The 19878-nt window shown below is 40.6% G+C and overlaps 1 protein-coding gene across 1 annotated transcript in view; it reads left to right on the top strand.

Moving 5' to 3' along the window:
• Positions 1–975: 975 nt before the first annotated feature.
• The window catches only part of phlpp2 (PH domain and leucine rich repeat protein phosphatase 2), a 51921-nt gene continuing 33018 nt past the window's right edge, over positions 976–19878 (top strand). Inside the window, exons 1-4 of the mRNA XM_042488110.1 lie at positions 976–1019; positions 2676–2897; positions 7774–8054; positions 16396–16529. Coding sequence (XP_042344044.1) covers positions 2685–2897; positions 7774–8054; positions 16396–16529 — 628 coding nt within the window. The 5' untranslated portion in view covers positions 976–1019; positions 2676–2684. The remainder of the gene's footprint in view (positions 1020–2675; positions 2898–7773; positions 8055–16395; positions 16530–19878) is intronic.

Below are 19878 nucleotides of genomic sequence, written 5' to 3'. Positions count from 1 at the left end.
AAAGGCCAAAGGCATGTCAAAATTAATAATGAATGTAATAAAGTAAGTGATGTAAATGTGTCTCTTTTTCAATAGTATTTCATCAGGTCTTTTTCGAAAATAGGGCAAAGTGCATTTGCAGAGTGCAGCGGGGTTTGTTATCTCTAGTAAAATAATCTTTGGAGAGAAAAATACAATTCATGCTATGCAACACTTGCTTGCCATTTTGGCATACCTATGCACAATATTAACATATGGCACAGGTGAATAACACAACTTAAGATTGGTATTGATTTTGTATTTTCTTGTCTACTGCGTAATGTTTGATTGCAAGAATGTGTTAAATTGTGTTGATTAATGGAATATTTGCAACAACAAAAAAGTCATTGTGGCCAGCCTCTTTTAATTCAGGCCAGTGTGTGAACTGTTCTGAAAATATAACCTGTGATATAACCTGGGAAGAGCTTTGTAAGGTTGAGTCTCTAACAGTCTTTCTTCCATTGAAAACATCTTGACACAGCAAGAAAAGCACACTTGAACAGAGCCATGATTAATGTTATCATTGTCACCTGTGCTTCAACATACCTGCTGAACTGAGCTGAGAATCCAGAATTAAAGGTAATTATGAGCAGGCGTGTCAGTGGACGTTCCTGACTCTTGATTAGGCTAATACCACCTGGATTTTGCAGCACTTAGTTTAGAATACATAAATTGTAAAAGTAAAAGGGAAATTGCAGGAGCCACCTTTAACTTTATTTTGTGTGAGTGGTACAGTTCACACAACACATATGCAATTAATCCTATTTTCACAAACTAATTGCAACTTAGTGAATCATTTGGGCACCTGAGGGGTTGGCAGTCCACCCTTGACAGTCGTCTGTTATGCTTTCTGCAGATCTGCCCTTTTATTGATTTCTGCCTGGATATCATGAGCAGTTGTTTTTCCCAAATTATTTACCAATCAAAAAAAAAAAAAATGAACATCCTCCAACATGATTTTGGCTGGATTGTTGGTCCCACTGGTGCCAGTTGTACCGAAGGTAAGCTCAAAGGAAATTCAGTAAAGTGATTTAGAAGTTTTCTAATTATGTTAGCGGTGTGTTTGAGCTAAATTAAAGTTACTGAAATTACCCTGTGCTTTGTTAATGTTGTTAAGTGTTCAATGAAACATAGCTGTATGATAGGGATGAAAAAGGAAGGCTAAGCTAGTGAAAAAAGCTAATTCAGCTAGCAGGGTATGTAAATTAGCTTAAAGTTAGCTAACATTTAGCCATAAGCAGCTAACTAGCTAACAACTAAAGGATATCCCAAAATATTCCAGTCTTGGATAAGATTTATCATCATGCTAGTAGTGTAACAAGTAAATTAAAGCTACAGAAATTAGTCTGTATCGTGTCAATGTCCCTTGCATAATGTGTCCATAAAGGAATGCTAAAAAAAAAGGCTAAACTAATGAGTTTGAACGTGTGCTAATGCTAGTTCATGTTAGCTAACATTTAGCCATAGACAACTAAATTCAAGGAAAGCCTGCTGTTTAAATTTACATAACTCTTATGGGTATTTTAAAATAAGACACTCTTTGTTAAGGTTTTGGGAGGTACTATATATTTCTTTACAGTGGTGGAATACAATTTAGTATATTTACCGGAGCACTGCACTTAACTGCACATTTCTGGTACTTGTACTTTACTTTTTATGCCATGTTATACTTTTGACCCCACCACAACTCAGAGGGAAAATATTGTACTTTTTACTTTACTACATTTATGTACACCTTGGTTACTTACAAACTAAGATTTTTGCTTTAAAAAAGATGCTGTGTTGAGATCAATTACATTATCAAACCATTTATACAAGTACAGCTGCAAGGATTAGTTGATTAATTACCTGAATGACAGAAAATTATTTGTCAACTGTTTTGATAAACATTTTTTTCTTTCTTTTTTGTTTGGGATGAGTGTTTTTTTTCTGTGCGTTTCACTTGTAACAGATTATTTTCACCAAGTGGTATCAGTACCTTAACTTAAGTAAAGGATCTGAGCGCTTCCTTCACCACTGTTGCTTTATTCATAGTTATTAAATAATTTACCAGCTTAACAAAACGTTCACCAACGTTAGCCAACGTTTCTTTTGGGTCGCCAGGTCACAGGGAAATATAAAGGTCCAGTTATTTCACTTCTAATAAGCTTTTAAGTAATCCTCAAAACAACAGTAAATTATTTAAGCATGTTAAAGCCAAGTTAAAACGTGTTAATTGGAAAATAGCATTTAATATTGATGTTAATGTTACATCTATTGGTACCATAGAATATTAAAAAAACAAACATTACACACTTATATACAGATACAATCCACACATTTTAAAAGTTAACGCTGTGAGGACCAAAAACACGCCCTCAAAAGGCATATCGTGATTTTTCGTTATAAATTGCATCAAGTGGTAAAAGCCTTGCCTTATGATTAATGTAATACGCCTCTCCCCTCAGAAAGGGGCCGTGGCTGATGAATAATAAATACCCTGAACCCGCCCCTTTAATGTTTATTGATCAGCTCTCCAGCAGGCCTATCTGACAGCAGTCAGATTCAGTCTGGATATGGCGTCGCTGCACCGACACGGGATGAATTTCCACCTCTCCGTGGGAATTTGCCAGTCGCGTACCGGGACGGCACTACTTGTTTTTTGTCGCTGTTAATAGGGATCATACATGGCGATGGAGGACGAGGATAATAACGCAGCGGTCGTGGCGACTAACACCCAAACGGGCATCAAGAAAGGAGGTGATGTCGGAGATAACGGGGCTTGCATAGACAGGCAGCCGGACACGGTGGTACACCAAGCGGGGCTGAATCAGACTGCAGGTCGCGGCAGCCGCAGTGTTCCGGGAGCTCATGCTGCAACGGGGATCCGAGTGCTAAAGGCAAGTCATAACGAGAGGATTTATTTGCTTGTGATGCAGTAGGTGATTCAAACAAAAATATCTCTATATTGTGTTTCATGTCAAGGTTTTTCTTACATTGCAGTTGGTGATTCAAACAGGGCAAAGTGCACAAGAATGAAAACGCATCCTTGTAATATTATGTAATGGCTGTGATATCCAGTGATTTATAATCTCTGGTTGATGATTGATCTGTGGATGATTGCCACTCAGTGAGGAATGTACCAGAGCCAATTAACATCCACAATACACACACACACACACACACACACACACACACACACACACACACTGTAGGCTGTTTGAGCTTTTATAGGAAGGCCCACTGCCGAACAGCTCTTGACATTTTAGGGCAAGACACATCATTTGTAATAACATATAAGTCCCTGAGGTAGCTGCTCACAAGGCAACGACAAACACATACACACACACACAGAATTTCAGCTGTGCCATTCAATTAACTTGCATGCATTACTCAGTTATTGTATTTAAAGGACTTGCACACATCAAAATGATAAAATAAGATATGTCACCCTGTTACAAAATGCATCATACTGGAAGTAACATGTTAGTTTTTCTTCAGATTCGATTTAGTCCTATGATGTTTCCACTAACGAATACTTGATGTAAAACCATTCACCCATAATCCAGTCACTTTGAATGAGCAATGCTTAAAAGTCTTTTTAATGCCTGTTAACATACAATAGATAATGAAGTTGCATTTTTGAGTACCAGTGAAGAAAAGCACCCAATTGTGTTGCTTTAATTGGGCCACAACCAAACCCTACTTTTCTGCCTGCCTTTGCTAAAATATGACCATGTTTGTTGATTTTCTGAAGCACAAGATGCAGTTTGTGTTACAATTACATCGTCATGATATCTACAAGGGACTAACTGTAAAACTGAGCCACGGCAGCCATCATTCATTGACAAATCTGGTGTTATTTCATATACAGTATATTTATTTATTCTTTTCTGACTCAGAGCAGTTTGACTGAATATGTGTGCTCTTATTCAGCGCTGCTTCACATTCACACAGCAACACGTATCCTCATCTGGGAGCTGCCCAGCGTGTCTGTAGTTGACTGGAATGACCACTTAGTGATTTCACAGCAGCAAGCAGCGGTTCAGTGCTTCACCCAGACATGACTTGATATTAGCTGATGAGGAAAGGGTATGTCAGCTCACTTTCACTGTGGCCACAGTTTTTTCAACAGGTGTGGAATTTAAACTAACTCCTCAACAATTACGTCCCTCCTCTCTAACCTCTGGAGTAATGCTACTCCAGTTACGACCTTTTTAAGGAATTAAAATAAGCAAACGCCATTTCTTGATGACATCTGTAAGATGCAGTTATAGGAAATTGAGAAGTTAAAATAAGATGTTACAGAAGTATTTTACTCATAGAAAGATGGTCTTTTGATAAAACTGTGCGGATAGTGCGCATGAGCACTTCCAGTGGCTGACCAACGCGGCTAAGCTTGGCATCGTGTTTACAGGAATCACGTGCACTCTTGTTAAAGACTGCAGCGTGAAAGACATGGTCTGAGGAAATGTCACAAAAGGTCCTGGCCTCATTTAGGATCCAGGCTCATATTTTTGTTTTTGGCCCTGATGGTCGCCTGTGGGACTGGGCATCTTTGTGAAGGCAAGTCTCGGCGAGAAGAACCGGGCGAAGGTCAGACCATGGAGAGTAAGCCCATGAGATTACGCAGGGTGACCGACTCCTTCTGCTGACGCTCAAACTCGTGGGTTGTTGAATCCACAACTGGACCAAATAGTCCTGTGGTTTTAACCGGCACATTGAGCAGCCTGCTCTTTTCTTTCTTCAACATTTGTGTCAGAGTGATGACTGAAAACCTCATCACAGATCCTGCCTTTTGGGCAGCTCCTTTCGCCATAGTAAGGCAGAAATCTGTCAGTTTAAGGAGCTCCAGATGCGTCTCCACAGTGGCGTTTCCCTCTTGCTCCCGGAGCAGATGAGCTTGGTAGGCTTGCAGCAGGCATATAGTATCTAGCAGTGCACCAGCCAGGCCCACAGCCTTGTATGATTTCTTGGCTAAGCTAGCAGTTACCTACATGGCTTCAGTGGAGGCTGGGGCTTCTGAGTTGTTAGGTAGGGGCACAGGTGGGCGGCCACTGACGCAGGGGCATGGACAGATAACCTACTCCAGCTCCAGATCGAGAGTGGCCCATGCACTACACGCCTGGGCAGGGGAGCGGGTCTTCTGCAGATCGCCCCAGGAAAGCCGTAGATCCTTTGTCAGGTCATCCAGCACCAGGAGAGGTGGAGTCGGAGTGGGTACCATCACTGTGAAATCAGCCCCAGCTAGCATGGAGGGAGTTAGGGTCCCGCCTACCTGATGGTAATGACCTTTTGTAGAGGCAGGCTTGGTTGGCACGAGAGGCTCATCTGGGACATCCTGCCTATTGTCTTCCTCATCTGAGCTCCACTGAGCTGCATGAAAATTCCTCAGCTCTTTGTGGTTAGCACATGCAAAGTCTCCCTGCTCTCCCTGGCCTGAAAGCTGAGAGCGAGCTGCAGGGAATGGGCGTGGGGCGGGCGTTGCCAGAGGCAAAATGGCAGCTCCCTCCTTACCTGCAGTGTCACCTGCTTGTACGCTTCTCAGCTGTATAAGGACCGTGGAAAAGGGTATCACTTTATTCAGTGGATTCTGTCTGAGACAGCATAAGGCATTAGTACGAACTTGAGTTTGAAATGAAGCAAAACTACAACTACCAGAATGCACTGCACCTCACCAGACTAATATGAGCTCTTGCTGGTGGGTGACATAATGTAAGCTATTTTGTTTTGACTCAGTAAACAATGTGGCCAACATTTTTAGGGGGGATAGCAAATGATCTCAAATTATGTAAAGCTAACATAAGTTTCTGAAAACATTTTAGACAAGATAAGACAACACAGTAACAGAAGCTTATCAGCACTGCTTAGTTTTACAGCTTGATTTAGAGTTTGGTCTGACTATACTCTTTGTGTCCGTAATAGCAGCCCTACGAAAATGAAGAAGTACAATCTGTGGTTTAAGCCCTAAAGCCAGTGTCTGCTGGATAACGTGTTTCATGTAAATGAAAAACTGTCGGTCTGTTGTTTAGCTATTCCAGCATCAAGCCCACACAACTACAGCAACTGAAACTGGTGGTTACACAGTTTCCCTTTACTCACTGAACTACTCTTTCAATGGCATTTTCCAGAAAGACCCTAGGATTTATTTTGAGTTAATCTTCCTTCACAGTCAGAGGCAAATTGGTCAAAGGCTTACTGAATGTCACAACTGAATGAGGTGAGGATGACAAAATTTTCAAACAATGTTGGTGAAGTCACAAAGCTGGATGTTCTTCAGACTTGTGCTGTCATATCCTATCTATACATTTTCTAAATAGCTGGGGTCAGTGTGCATCCTTGACAAACTCCATTAACTATATATGGACTGCCGAGCCTACAAACAGAGTAAAATAGTGATTTGATATCTTGATATCTAAAATAGTGATTTGATACCACCAGCTGTCTTTCAAAGGCAGCTGGTGTTACTGTCATTGCATTATTTTAGCACATCAGTCCTAATAAATGTCAAATTTAGATTTAATAGCATGATAGCATAACTTTCAGGAAAGACATTAGGCTACTTTACATCTGGTTAACATCACCACAAGTGATTAGGACAAGAGAAAACAACGACAGCATGATATTCTGGTTCCTGTTAGTAATGCAGTCACAGAGTCCATCCTCGGGAAGAAAGGGAAAAGAATAAAAAAAAAAAAACATTTAAGATTGTTCTTAACATTAAGGTCAGTGCTGCTGCAACACAGAGAGACAGGCTTCTCAGATAATGTGGAGTTGAGTCCACAAAGAAAAACAGTTTCAAGTGTCTTCACTGGAATTACTCGCTACATGCTTGCTGATAACTTCATAATGATTACAGAACATTGATTACAATGTAGACGAAGGGGTGCTCCTTCACGACTACAAATACAACTGCACCAGTTTCCAGCAGTGTCACCTTCACTGAAACTCCACTGCGTAGTTCTCATTTCAGTTGTGTACTGGTAGGAAAGTATGCAGCAACAGCACTGTTAAAGCAAAGTGTGAAAGCATCCTGCTGGATATCAGGAAGTGTGGTTGCAGTCAACTGAACGCTGTTAATAAGGAATAAACACATTTTGATGGCAAAGAGATATACTATGCAGGATTGTAGGTGACGCTAGCGAAAGCGAAAGTAAAAGCCAACCTAGGATTCACTCGTTTGCTGTTTTGCCTCACTATAATTAGGTTGTGTCTCTTGGATGCCTGCAGCTTATAGTCTGGCACCTGGTCGCTACCTCAGCTGAGCACTTTGGGATACACGCCCATATAGGAAGAAAATACAGACAGAGGACAGAGTCTCTGTAGAAAAAAAACACAGCATCAAACTTCTAGTGGGTCAGGATGAAATCTGTATTGTCGAAGGCTGTAGTTGAGCAGTTGGGTGTTTTCATGTTGAAATCCCTCAATTCCTTTTGTAGCACCACCAATCTGCTGTAAATTCTGTAATGGCCCCGTGGACACTTATACTGTTTCAGCATGTTTCATGTTTGTCCCAGTTTTAGTTTAATAATATTTTATGTTGCAGTGCTGATCTAAAAATCTCTAAAAGCAGGCTTGATGAGAGATAGTACACCATTGAAATTAACCTGTAACTACCAGTGCAGATGTTGTGTTGAAGCCTATAGCACTTCTGGGAGCGTCATCAGTACATTTTGGACCACCCTCAAGCTATTTAGGCTGCCTGAGGCAGTTAAAAGTGCTGATATGTATCTGATGTTAATTTGTGTGTTAAAATGAATCTTTCTGTGTCAGCAGCGCAACATGAAGCGGAATGGGAGTCGCGGCTGCGTGACGAGAAAGACCAGATTTGGATCAAGAGAGCGGGACTGGCTAAAGGGAGACACCCAGCGGGGCTGTGTGTGTCTGTATGGGGGGACAGTGGACCCCCAGCCTCCTGCCTCAGGCCCACAGGCCTCCTCCACCCCTCAGACAGACCTGCAGTTGGTGCTCTGCTCCACCAGTACCACCGTGGAGGAACTATGTGCTCAGAGGGATGGACAGGGACTCTATGTTCAGCTGCATGGAGACCTAGTCAGGTAAACAGACACTAAGATAAGTTATCAAAGTTAAGCTATTCTTTATCATATACTTTAGGCTAATGTGTGTTTTGCATTAGATAGCATGCCCAAATATTGGAAGCAAGAGAGGCGTGGCCTTTTTATACATCCACTGGTGTAACCACAGTGACAGCGTCTAATGTGACATATAGCATACTTGTCTGCAGCACTTTCTAATCAATAACAATGGCTTAACATTTACCCTTCCTGTTATATGGGGTCTGATCTTGTCTGCTGCTGGCAGGGTAAAGAGCTCCCTGAACTCATTGTTTTCCCAATTTGCGAATGTTTTTGACCGTTGTTCTTCTGCTTTGAGGTAGACGCTATCTGCTGCTAGCTGCTTGTTAAATCTCAAGCCTTGAGTTGTTGAGCCGTGCATAACATGTCAAAACATCCCACCCCTGCAAAGGTCCCGTTCTGCTGGCTATCCCTTTTACACAGACACAATTTCAGTGCTGTTACCAGCCCAACTGCCAGCTGAAAGGGTAGACAACTCTGTCTCCCTATGCCGGGATCGTACCTTTTATACAGAAAAGTGAAAAAACTGTGTGGTTTTCCCACCTTAAACAGACAGTGTAAAGGGGACTACAGGGATGTGGTTTGAACCCGCTTCAGTTACTCTGAATGGGTCCACACATGCATCCAACACTGCAGTGCTTCATCAGTGTCTTCATTGGATATATTCAGTACTGAACTGCTGTGCACACCAAAGCATCATATCTCACAGCATAATGTGTAATCATGTACAAACATGGTAATGCAGAAAAATGAAAGAAATTAATGACTGGAAGCTTAAAAAGATGCTTTGGGTTGCAGTTACATGAGTATAGTGCAAGTGAAACATGTTGTACAGCTGGTTTACAACGCTGCATTTGTTAAAAATGGAAGCACATCTCTTCAATCAGTCGTGCAAAAACACAGCTGAAATGGGTGTGATGATGTACAGAGAAAAAAGCAATTTAGAAGCAATGCAAATTTGAATAAATGTCCACTTCTCTTCCCTACATATATAATATAAAATACTACACTCGATATCCTGTCCATGAAAACCATAAACAGAATGTCACCTTAATTAAGCTTGACTCAAAGCAAAGAAGGCAAACACAGCATTAGGACCTGCTGCAATTTCTCCAACATCCCAGACTCCCACAGCGCCTCAGTCGGGATATGCTCAGGGCACATGACTGCATGCTTCTCTCAGCTCTATGAGACACACGTATGTAGACAGAAATAGCAAATGACCCCTTGATTATCTGTGAAAGGATAAATAGCTGCTTCACTGATCCGTGACCAGGAACACATCTGGGCTGTTCCTCCTTTGCTCTCCTGGAAAAACTTATGTGTAGATGTTAGACAGCAGAATCTAAAATAAACAACAAAAAAAAACAGCTATAGCTGAAGTCATGGCGGCGTATAGCATATTCTATTTGAGCCTTCCTGTCTGTTCAGTTTTAATTTTGTGGGACATTGAGATCAGATCTCACAAGGCATGTAGGGTATCAGCTAAAATGCTAGAAGGTGCGTCCATAGTGGAGAATCATAAATGACTGTGCTTGTACTATTAATGGCTGGAAGATCATGCCATGGATGTGCTGCAGATTGTGCTGTGAACATGACTGGGGGTTATTGGTAACTTTATAGGCTGGTAGCCAATGGTGTGATCAACTAACAGCATGTGAACCAACTTTATTATATCTATACTGATTAAAAGCTGTAGACACTGCAGAGTCATGCAGGCTGGTAATAAATGAAAGGCTTTTGGTAAGCCAGTGGCTAGGCAATGTTGGTTAAGTTTACATTCCAGTTATACAGCCAGGAAGTGCAACCTACAACTAGGTGGCTTTAAATGAAATATTAAAGCCCTCATCATCCCAAAACAGGGTATTGGCGACTTAAGAAAACCAGGATTTTTGTTTATGTAAAGGAAAATTCCATTCCTACAGAGAAGCAGCACATACAGTAAAGTGAAGTGTGAACCAACCCTTGGAAACCTGGATCGACATACCTTTTCTTGTGCTGCTTTCAGATACCTTTCACAAGTATTTAAATCCTAATTAAAACCTAATTAAAGGTTTAATTTCATTCAGAAACATAGCAAAATAGGCACTGAGCATCTTGGTAAGAAATGTTGCACAAAGTGCAAGAAATAAGTCGATTTAGAACAATATTTCAAAAACGCTAGGGAACATTTTCTAGAAAACTATATTCATAATTATCATAATTACATATTTAAAATTACATAACAGAATAATTATGATTTTTCAAGCACCCCTTTTCAGGTAATTTTTTACTTTCTTTTCCTTCTTTTTATTTGTTGTTTTTTTTTGCTGATTTTCAGGTCATTTTTATGTACTTTTTACTAATTTCTTGCTATTTTTTTTTTGGCTAATTTCTCTCTAAGTTGATTTTTGCATCCTTCCAATGTTTTTGAAAGACATGAAGCCAATCTGCTCAGGTTTCAAATGGTTAAATGCACTGAATAAAAAAAAAAATGTGTAAGTGCATGGAATCTACATGAGCTAGGACTCCATTTATGTTTGAGCTTAAAGAGGCTTCAAATTCTATAGTTTCTCTCCTTTGTGTAATCATGTTTTAGAAACTATACATAAATGTTGTATGTGTAATCGGTTTTGTTACTGTGATTGATAATAGCTGCTTGTACTGTACAAAAGACCATCTAAAACATATAAAGCTGTAGACAGCACTGAGCCAAGCACTAAAGAAGGGTTTATAAGTAAGAACATGATGGAAGCTTTTTTTGTGATTTTCTTATTATAGCTTGTAGTAATGTGCTGCGTACAGGAAGATGTGGTCTGAGTTTTTTCCTGCTTAGGAACAGCGTTTTTTTTTTTTTTTCAGTCAGACAAACTCCCTGTTATGATAAATTCACTGAGCTGATGGAGTTGATGGGAGACATCCATTCTTCCATTCATCCTCTTTTGAGCTACTTATCCTGGTCAGGGTCACAGTGCCAGCAGGGCAAGCAGAGCAGTCCGGTGTTCTTTTTCCCAGCAACAGGCTCTTCCTTTGGGGATCCCTAAGTGCTCTCATGACAGATGAGATATGTAATCCCTCCGACATGTTCTGGGTATGCCCGGGGTTTCCTCCCACTTTGTCATGCCCAGGCCACTTCCAGAGGAGGCTCCCAGACTTCTTAGCTGACTCCTCTAAGAGGAGTATGCTGCTTGATATCATGGGCTTCCCAAATCACTGAGCTCCTCCCTCTGAGTGGGGCCAGCCGCCCTGCAGAGAAATCTCATCTCATCTGCTTGTATCTACAATCTACATAGTTAAGAGACCAGACCAATTACAAGGGCTGAATATTGTTTAAAAATGTGCAATACCAGTAGCCTTAAAGCGATACCAATATCAGCAGAGTACTTAATTTGATACCCATAATGTGAATGTACCCACTCCATCAAGTACACTAGGGGTCGACTGATATTGTTTTTTCAGTGCCAATACAGATCATAAGTAGTTAATGAGACTGATAACCCATATAAGGAACTGATATGCATTTACAATAAAAATGTCAATATTTAGAATTCGGAATAAAACAAACTCCAACACAAAACTTTGTTTAAATGCCGTAAGCAAATGTTTAATAAAAACTGATACGTTCAACATCATATACAACAAGTTCCCAGCAACTTTTTTTTTAATAAAGTCAAGTGAAAATTTAAATAAAAAAATCTCCCTGAGGTTTTACAAAGTAAAAGTTCCTCACATGCTGTCACTTTATTTGCACTTTTTAATTATTTAATTGTACCGGCGATCATTATAATAAAAGCAGATACAGATAATCGACAAAATGCAAAATATCGTCCCAGGCCGATAATCTGTCGACCCCTAAAGTACAACGCACTCGACCTCACCACACCGCAGATTGAATGCGTTGTAGCTACTGCTGTAAGAGTGTGAGCACCAGGGACAGTTGTGAGAGTCTGCCTCGCAGCACACACACAGTGAAAAGATTAACTGTTAGCATCACATGGCTAATGTTATCTAATGGTTATCAATGGGTTTAACAATAAAGTAGAGTCTTTTTATTGTCACTGTGAGTTTGTTGGGGCCGTTTAACAGTTTGCTTGTGGATGTTAGCAGCTGTGGCTGCTTCAGCTTTTGTTATCTGGGCGGACATTGAACTGACCATTTGCTGCGAGGAGAGCAGCTCTAAGAGAGTAGAAACATGTCTCGAACAAAGTCAATTTTATCCTGATTTGTTTGTCTAAAAAAATGCCATTTCAGTGTCAGAATGTTTAGATGGGCCGGGGCCTGTGACAAATGTGTCCAATATTCACTTCAGTGACCATGGGACTAAGGGAACAGTCATAATCTGTACTCTCGTTCACTTTTCCCATTGGAATGAATAGACTGAGGACTGCCACTGGTCTCCCTAAGGGGCGGGGCAGTGGCGAAATCATCGTGACACAGATACAATAAATGAATCTAAAGCGGGCTTCAGTGTTGGAAATTACTTTTTTGTCCACCTGCCACTCAACAGATTACTAATGTGTTTTTTGCTGGTGAGTGAAGCAAATCTAGAACACTTGCTTGTGTTAGCAGTATTTGACTTGTGGCTGGTGCTAATTTCCAACCCTGGTGGGCTGTCTTGGTTTATCAGTGGTCTCTGCCGAAACCCAGCCCTACCAGTTGCAATCAAAGAATACCCCTGTGATTGGTTCTGAAAGATCAGACTGACCCTTGCAAAGAATCAGAACACAGCGCCAGGTGCGGGAGTCAGGTTAGTGGCCCCAATGGCTTCATCAGGCAATATACTAACAAGTGATGGAGGGCCTTTTTCTTGTGAGTGGAGGTTGGGTGAAAGGCCTGTTGGAAAAGGGGAGAGGTTTGAACAAATTAGGCATTATGAACGTGTGCAACGGAAAACGGCTGATTAAGGATGTTTTTGATGATATTTTGTTACATTTGCTTTAAATTCAACCTGTAACCTGCAATAACTGCAAGATTCACTTTTATAGATTTTAAGCACGTCATAACATTAAGCACCAACCAAACACCCACTGTAGCAGCCATTTAAAAAAAAAAAACATGTATTGTGATTTGGATTGTAAATTGTAAAATTTGATCCATTATGGTCTGATTATTGATTTCACAGGCGGCACCTGCCAGTACGGTACATGGATAGCAGGTAATTGATAAATTTACACAGTTGAGAATGCCTTGCTTCTTTTGCAAACAACAGCCTCCTTAACTCAGCGCTCTGTCTCCATGGTAAGAAACTGAAACCTTGCTAAATGATCTATGATTGCTGAGGCATCATATCTCCTGCCAGCTAATAAAAATGTAAAACACACAATGATTAAATTCAAACACACTTCTCTGATTTTTTTTTTTTGTAAACCCAGTCAGTTTTTGTAGACCCTGCACATCCGCACCCATTTTCATTTGTTATTTTGTCTGATTAGAGTTCTACTCAGATTGATGTTGAGTGGAACCATGCCGGGAATTATTAGCACAGACTAATAATAATTGTAAAGGTGTAAAGAAATTGTCAGTCGACCACTGTCTGTACACACAAACACAGTCCAGAGAGGAATAATCAGCCAAATAAGTGAAAACACCTGTGTGGATACACAGCATTGTTTCTGTAAACCCCACCTACCTCTGTTACAGGGGAGACCGGGTATGTCTACAGTAATCCGAGGGATACATTTCCATAGTTTGCTGCATAATTTACCTTCCTCTCTGAGGACAGATGAACCCGCTGGGTGGCATTTGACAGAGATTTAACAGCTTCTTGCTGCATTGCCCAAGGTTGGAGGATTTGTGAATAAATGAGGCATATCTGTGTTAAGTGTAAGCGTCAGTGTGAATGGTCAACAGGGACTGAGTCTCCCTCCTCTTGCTGCCTGCTAGAAGCCGCATAAATCATGTACTGACGTGTTGCGGCCACGGCTTTCTGAAATCAAATCATACAGGCAGTGATTGTCAACCGGCAGCCTGAGTGCCACGTATGCCCCGCAGAATGTTAACAGGGTTCCCATAATCATTGAAAACCTGGAAAAGTCATAGAATTTCACAATCACGCTTTACAGGCCTGGAAAAAGTCATGAAATTAGATAAAATCACTGACAGTTATGGAAAAGTCATGGAATTGTGATGTGTGTAATAAAATTACAGTAATAACAGTAGTCTTCCATGGAAACCACATGGTTTAATGTCCCGCCATGTGATGGCAAATTTATTTTCTCTAGCTGTCAATATAATAATGCATAACAAAACGTCATGAGCTGAGATTAGGTTTGAATAGAGTTTGAATGTGATATGTTTGAAAAACGCTGGGCACATGCAGCAAGATTTTTTTTTTAAATTATTGTTGATCCTTGAAAAGTCATGAAAAAGTTTTGAAATTTTGTCCTGAAAATGAGTGGAAGCCTTGTATTCATTGATTAAAAAATGTGAGGAGGTAAGAAATGTGTTCTGGTATTTCTGATATCTAGCTTTTCTTCTTCCTATATTGAAGCAAACCCCAAAACAATAAAGATTTAAATACGATTATTAGGACTGATTTACCATCGCCCTTTTTATGTGGGATCCACCCACGGGTACTAAAGACGTTATAAATCTATTTGTCATCTTATTATTTGCAAGTAGTAGTGATGTGTCAGAAAGTGACAAAGCAGTTTTCTCAGTAAGTTATTAATAGCCTAACTTACAGAAACATTGAGTGTTATTGTCCACCTTCTCTTCCCTTCTCTCTGTCCCTCTCCCTCTCTCTCTCAAAGATACACACACACACACACACACACACATACATGGGCTGTGGCTTATACACACATGGGCTACGGTGCTCAATCCCAGTCAACTCGGCGGTGTGGACACATTGAATGGTCTGAACCCTGGCAAATATCTTCCTGCAAGAATGGGGACAAACTCATGGCTCTCAGTTAACATTTTGTTATATATATTTGTTCACATGTTCTTATTTAATGTTTAATTTTAATTTTAATTTTTATTTAAATAGTTTTATTATATTACGAAACAATTATGACCTAAATCATTAAACAATAACAGACTCCTTAGATCTAAATACATTTTTGTATTTGAAAGTCCAGCTCCCACAGTGTCTGCCTGGAAAAATTCTGGCCCTCGGACAAATGTGGTTGATGACCCCTAATATAGGCTGACAGAGTGAAATGACTTTTGGTTTGGACATGGCTACTGATATTTGTTTGCTGACTGTGCTGAGGGGATGTCAGTAATGTTTCAAAATTCAAGCATTTGCCTTATTTACTGTAAATGTTACTCTATTAATCAAGTTTTCTCTGTCACTCATCATGTAAACAGATACTGATATATCTGTAAAAAGCTAGTGTCAGCTGTCAAAATTTATGGTCACTGACATTAATTCATCATAAATGTGCATAGTGAAAATGCATTTAAAGTCATAAAAGTGGATGACTCAGACTATCAGTTGAACAGTTAAGTAATGACTAGCTTTTCGGGAAATGACTGAGCATGAGTGAAACTCAGCACTTTGTTTGGACCATTTCCAGCTGATCAGATTGGAAGTGAAAGTGTGAGTTGCATTTACTGTTTGCAGCCAGAGAGTATGTGAGAGGCATCTTTTATCAGGCTGGGTAGCAGATTTCAGGGTTGATGTTCAACCTGTTAGGTGTCAGCGGGAACATCCTTAAAGTGATTATTAGTGGGTCATGATGATTTCCTCAGTTAAAGTTTGATGCACAGTTGGAGGAAAAAAAAATTATCATACATTTCAGAAAATGTATTTGGCTTTTGTTGAGAAAATAAGCAAGTATATATAGTTCATTTTGCTAATCATAGTGAGGAATGCAGGTTTTAACATGAGGAAAAAAACTGCTACTGCCCATGCTCCAGTTATGTGAGGCATCCTGAGGGGAGCAGATGCAATGCGATGATTACTCATTTATGTACTACTCTACAGAACCAAACCACTGAAGCTGCAGACACAAGTTAATTTTTCTTCTTTTATGATTCGGTAGCTTTGTGGCGCTAAATTACCACCTGGTGCTCTGTCAGGACATTTTTTATTTCAACAAAAGACCAAAAACAGCACTCACACCACAGGAACCACACTTCAGTTCGTGGCAGTGGCGCTCTCATCTCCGCCAGGTAATCTACCATCAGAGCTGTTTGAAATTTGTAACGCTGTATATTCATATTTTTAATGCTGCATATTTACACCTCATGACTCTGGAAGAAGAGTTTTTCTCTCAGGACTCTGTCTGGTCTCTTCTGTTATCCCGTACGAACTGGTCTAACTAATTTGTGGCAGGCATTGTTACACCACTTTTCCTTTTCTTTTGTCCTGTAGGAGGCTGGACCCCTCTGAGCGTCCGCTGCAGATGGTGTATGACTACCTGGCAGCAATGGGCTACACAGAGACCGTACGAGTGCAGCAAGAAGCAGCCAACTCAGACCTCAGCTGTTTGATCCGTTTCTACAGTGGTGAGTACTGACCCGCAGGGGCCATCATCCCAAATCTTTACTATCTGCTGCAGCTCAGTGGTGTCTGGCAGGAAGAAAACTGACCTGAAGGCCTAAAAACAGGCTGCAGCAGGTCAAACACTCCAAAATGGTTTTTATCACATCCTCTTCTGATCTTGTGTCTGTGTGTGTGCATAAAAGTATGTGTGCTCTCAGCAAGGACAAAGTGAAGCCAGTTGTTGTTTGAGGTTCCCTGAGAGTGATGCCTTTCTGAAGCTGTGTCTTGTACTCAGTATAGCATGGGATAACACAAACACACGCCCACCACGGCCTCATGATAAGTGACTGACCATCCGTCATCCTGTGGTGATTCTCTGTCCCCCGTGTGGGCTGCCTTTCACCTGCTGCTGTCAACATGCTCCCATGAACCCAAGACAGAAGTGACTAAGTGTCCCTGTGTCAATGTGATATATTAATGCAGTAGCAAATGGATGTGACGTTTTGGACAAATGTGTATACCTGCATGTGTCTTAAAACAGCTCACAAAAACCCATAGACATAAGTAGTTCTCCCCGTTTCAGTCTGTGTGTCAGTCTAATGATACTCTTACAGTAGCAGCATTAAGGGATTTACCATTAAGGCTAAATGGTGAATGATCTGTAATGCGTTTACACTTGATCAAGCGACTGATGTTCCTGCTGAGTCAGTGGAACTCCTTCTGTTTGGAGTCTGAACTGCTCAAATGCTGCAGGAACACAGGAACAGGAAGAGTGAGCAAACCACAGCGTCTAAAGGGCTCACATGTAATTCCTCCCACAACCCTCCCTACATTGAAATGCAGCGCTGCCACGCTGAATATGAATATAAGCTAAATACAAATCTCAGCAGCTTTGTATTGAAATTCTCTGGAGAGAATGTGAAGAGAGCATGCAAACTGCACAGAAAGGCTGCATAGCACATTTGATTTAAGTGTGATAGTCACTTTGCGTTCACACCGAATGCGAAGAAAAACTTTGCATTGCGTTTTTCACTCATATTTGGTCGCTTGTTCATTTTTGGAGCATTTTGAAACTCGCGAAAATCCGTCCTCAACAGCTGCGGTTGTGTTTATGTTATGACACAGGTGTATGTTCAGAGCTTACCATGTAACTTAATAGCTTTGCTCGCTGATCTCAAGCCCTTCAGGTCCTTATTTGTTCTGTCTCTGTAAAGCTGAGTGAAGCTTGATGTCTCATTAATGTTGAGAGAATATCAACAGACAGGCTATTGCAACACAACCCCACTCGAAATTTTCAGTCAAGTTGAAAAATTTGAACTTGCACGAAGCGGCGAGATAGGCCTTATCGCCTCCGTCGTGTCCATTGTGCTGCCTGGTCTGAATTTGCGTCAGTCAGCTTCTTTGCGTTGACTTTTAATGTAAACATGGCGTGTGAAACGCTCACACCACATCCGGTCTCCGGATCCTTAATTGAGAAGCATAAAATTTTAATCCTAGACTTATGTGTATCATGTTTTGCTTTATCTTTCATAAACACTACACACACATGCACATCGGACCAACTAGTTGTGCAACCCGACTAGAAGACACAAGATTAGCGGCTCATCCCAAAACTGCCAGTCTTATAATAACCAATGAGCTGTTTAACCCTTTGAGACCTGAGTAAATTGGCTTGATGTCTTTAAAAAACATTGATAAACGGCAACATGCAACTGAAGAAAGAACGACCCAATAATCAGAGAAGAAAAATGTAAAAAGTAAATCAAAATTACCTGAAAATTAGAAAAAAAGAAAAGTAAAGTAAATTAAAAAAAAACAAAACACAAGGCCTCTTGACAAGTTGATCATGACCTTTTCCCCCTTTTTTCTAAAGAAAGCAAACTAATTTGGTCAGATTTTGAAGGTTTAAATGCTTGTGAAGGTATCTGAACGAAGCACAAGAAAGTGATGTCGATCCAGGTTTAAGGGTAACTGTAAAGGTAATTCAGGAAATACAATTTAAATGAATATTTCTTAGCTTATTTTCATAAATTTGAGATGCACATCTCCACAGTTAACATGCTCGTTAGTAACTAGAGGTGTAATAAAACATCAGTCTGAATCAATATATTGATTCAATGATCAACGATCCAGTATCATTGATGCAAAGCGCAAACATCGATACATATTGTCATCTTTAAGGTATTTTGAAATTCCCATACCATGTCTGTGCCACCATTTCCATCCAAGCACACCTTCTTCCTAAACATTCAAACAGTGCCAGAGGCCTAGTGCCAGGCAGATAATGGTAAGCAGCCAAAAAAAAGACAATAAGAATTTTTACTGATATCTCATATCAATTGCAGGCCCCTGAACTGAACAGAATAGAAACTGAAACATAGCAGACTTTGGGATATCAGCAAATATTGTCTCATTGTCCAAAGAATCAATGTAATATCATATAATGATGAAACATGTGACTTGTATTTTTGAAGCACATGATTGAAGCAACTGTCAAATTCCACCTGGTGCAGAAGAGAAAGCTGACGCATATATTTAGTAGTTAAGTTTAAAACATTAAAAGATGAAATGATTATTCTTCTCATTATATTATTATATATATATTTATCATCCAACACCCATGGTCCGACCCACGTTTTTTTTTTTGTTCACCTAAAACTGAACTGAAAATAAAATGAAGACAAAATACCACCCACAGAACACCTTTTTTGTGGGTCTCTCACCTGATACAAGACACTGCACAGATAATCATCACTCATCAAAACAGAAGTAGCACTGTTATGGTTTTCTGACTTTTGTGAGCCTCTTTAGAATGAGGTACACAACTTTCTCTTCTTGTCTGCTTGTTACAACTGACATTTGCTTGTTTAGCTGTCGGGTCTTTAGCTCACTGTGCTGCCTCAGTCTTATTCCCCGGCTCTGTGTGTCCAGTGGAAGCTTTATTGTTGTTTCCCTCTCGCCAACATGAGAACTGGTCAGATCTTGGCTACTATCAGTAGTCAGGCCACATTGGTCAGAGTCTAGCCAGGCCCCTTGGAGACTTCCTGCCTCCTTTTGTCAACTCATGGGAAAAGAGGACCAGAGACCAGGCATGACTGGTACTCTGGCGCTCTTGATGGATTGCCAAGGCTGAGAGCACAACTTCATTTGTCCGTTTGCTGCCCTTAAAACTGAGGAGGTAGTGAGCAGTAACTGTTTTGGAGCATAGCTCACAGGTTGTTGTGGTTGTGCTGAATTATCTCAGTGCCCCCCCCCCCCCCACTCTCCTGCTGGTGTTCAGAAACTCTCCAGTCATACAGCTTCACCAGTACACCTCAATTTTTGGCTGACACAAGGTAACTGGTTTTTCATTCCCACCCACAGTGCTGTTGT

This window comes from Plectropomus leopardus, chromosome 1, assembly GCF_008729295.1.
Source record: "Plectropomus leopardus isolate mb chromosome 1, YSFRI_Pleo_2.0, whole genome shotgun sequence".
NCBI lineage: Eukaryota > Metazoa > Chordata > Actinopteri > Perciformes > Serranidae > Plectropomus > Plectropomus leopardus.
This window is presented reverse-complemented; position numbering and strand designations above follow the sequence as displayed.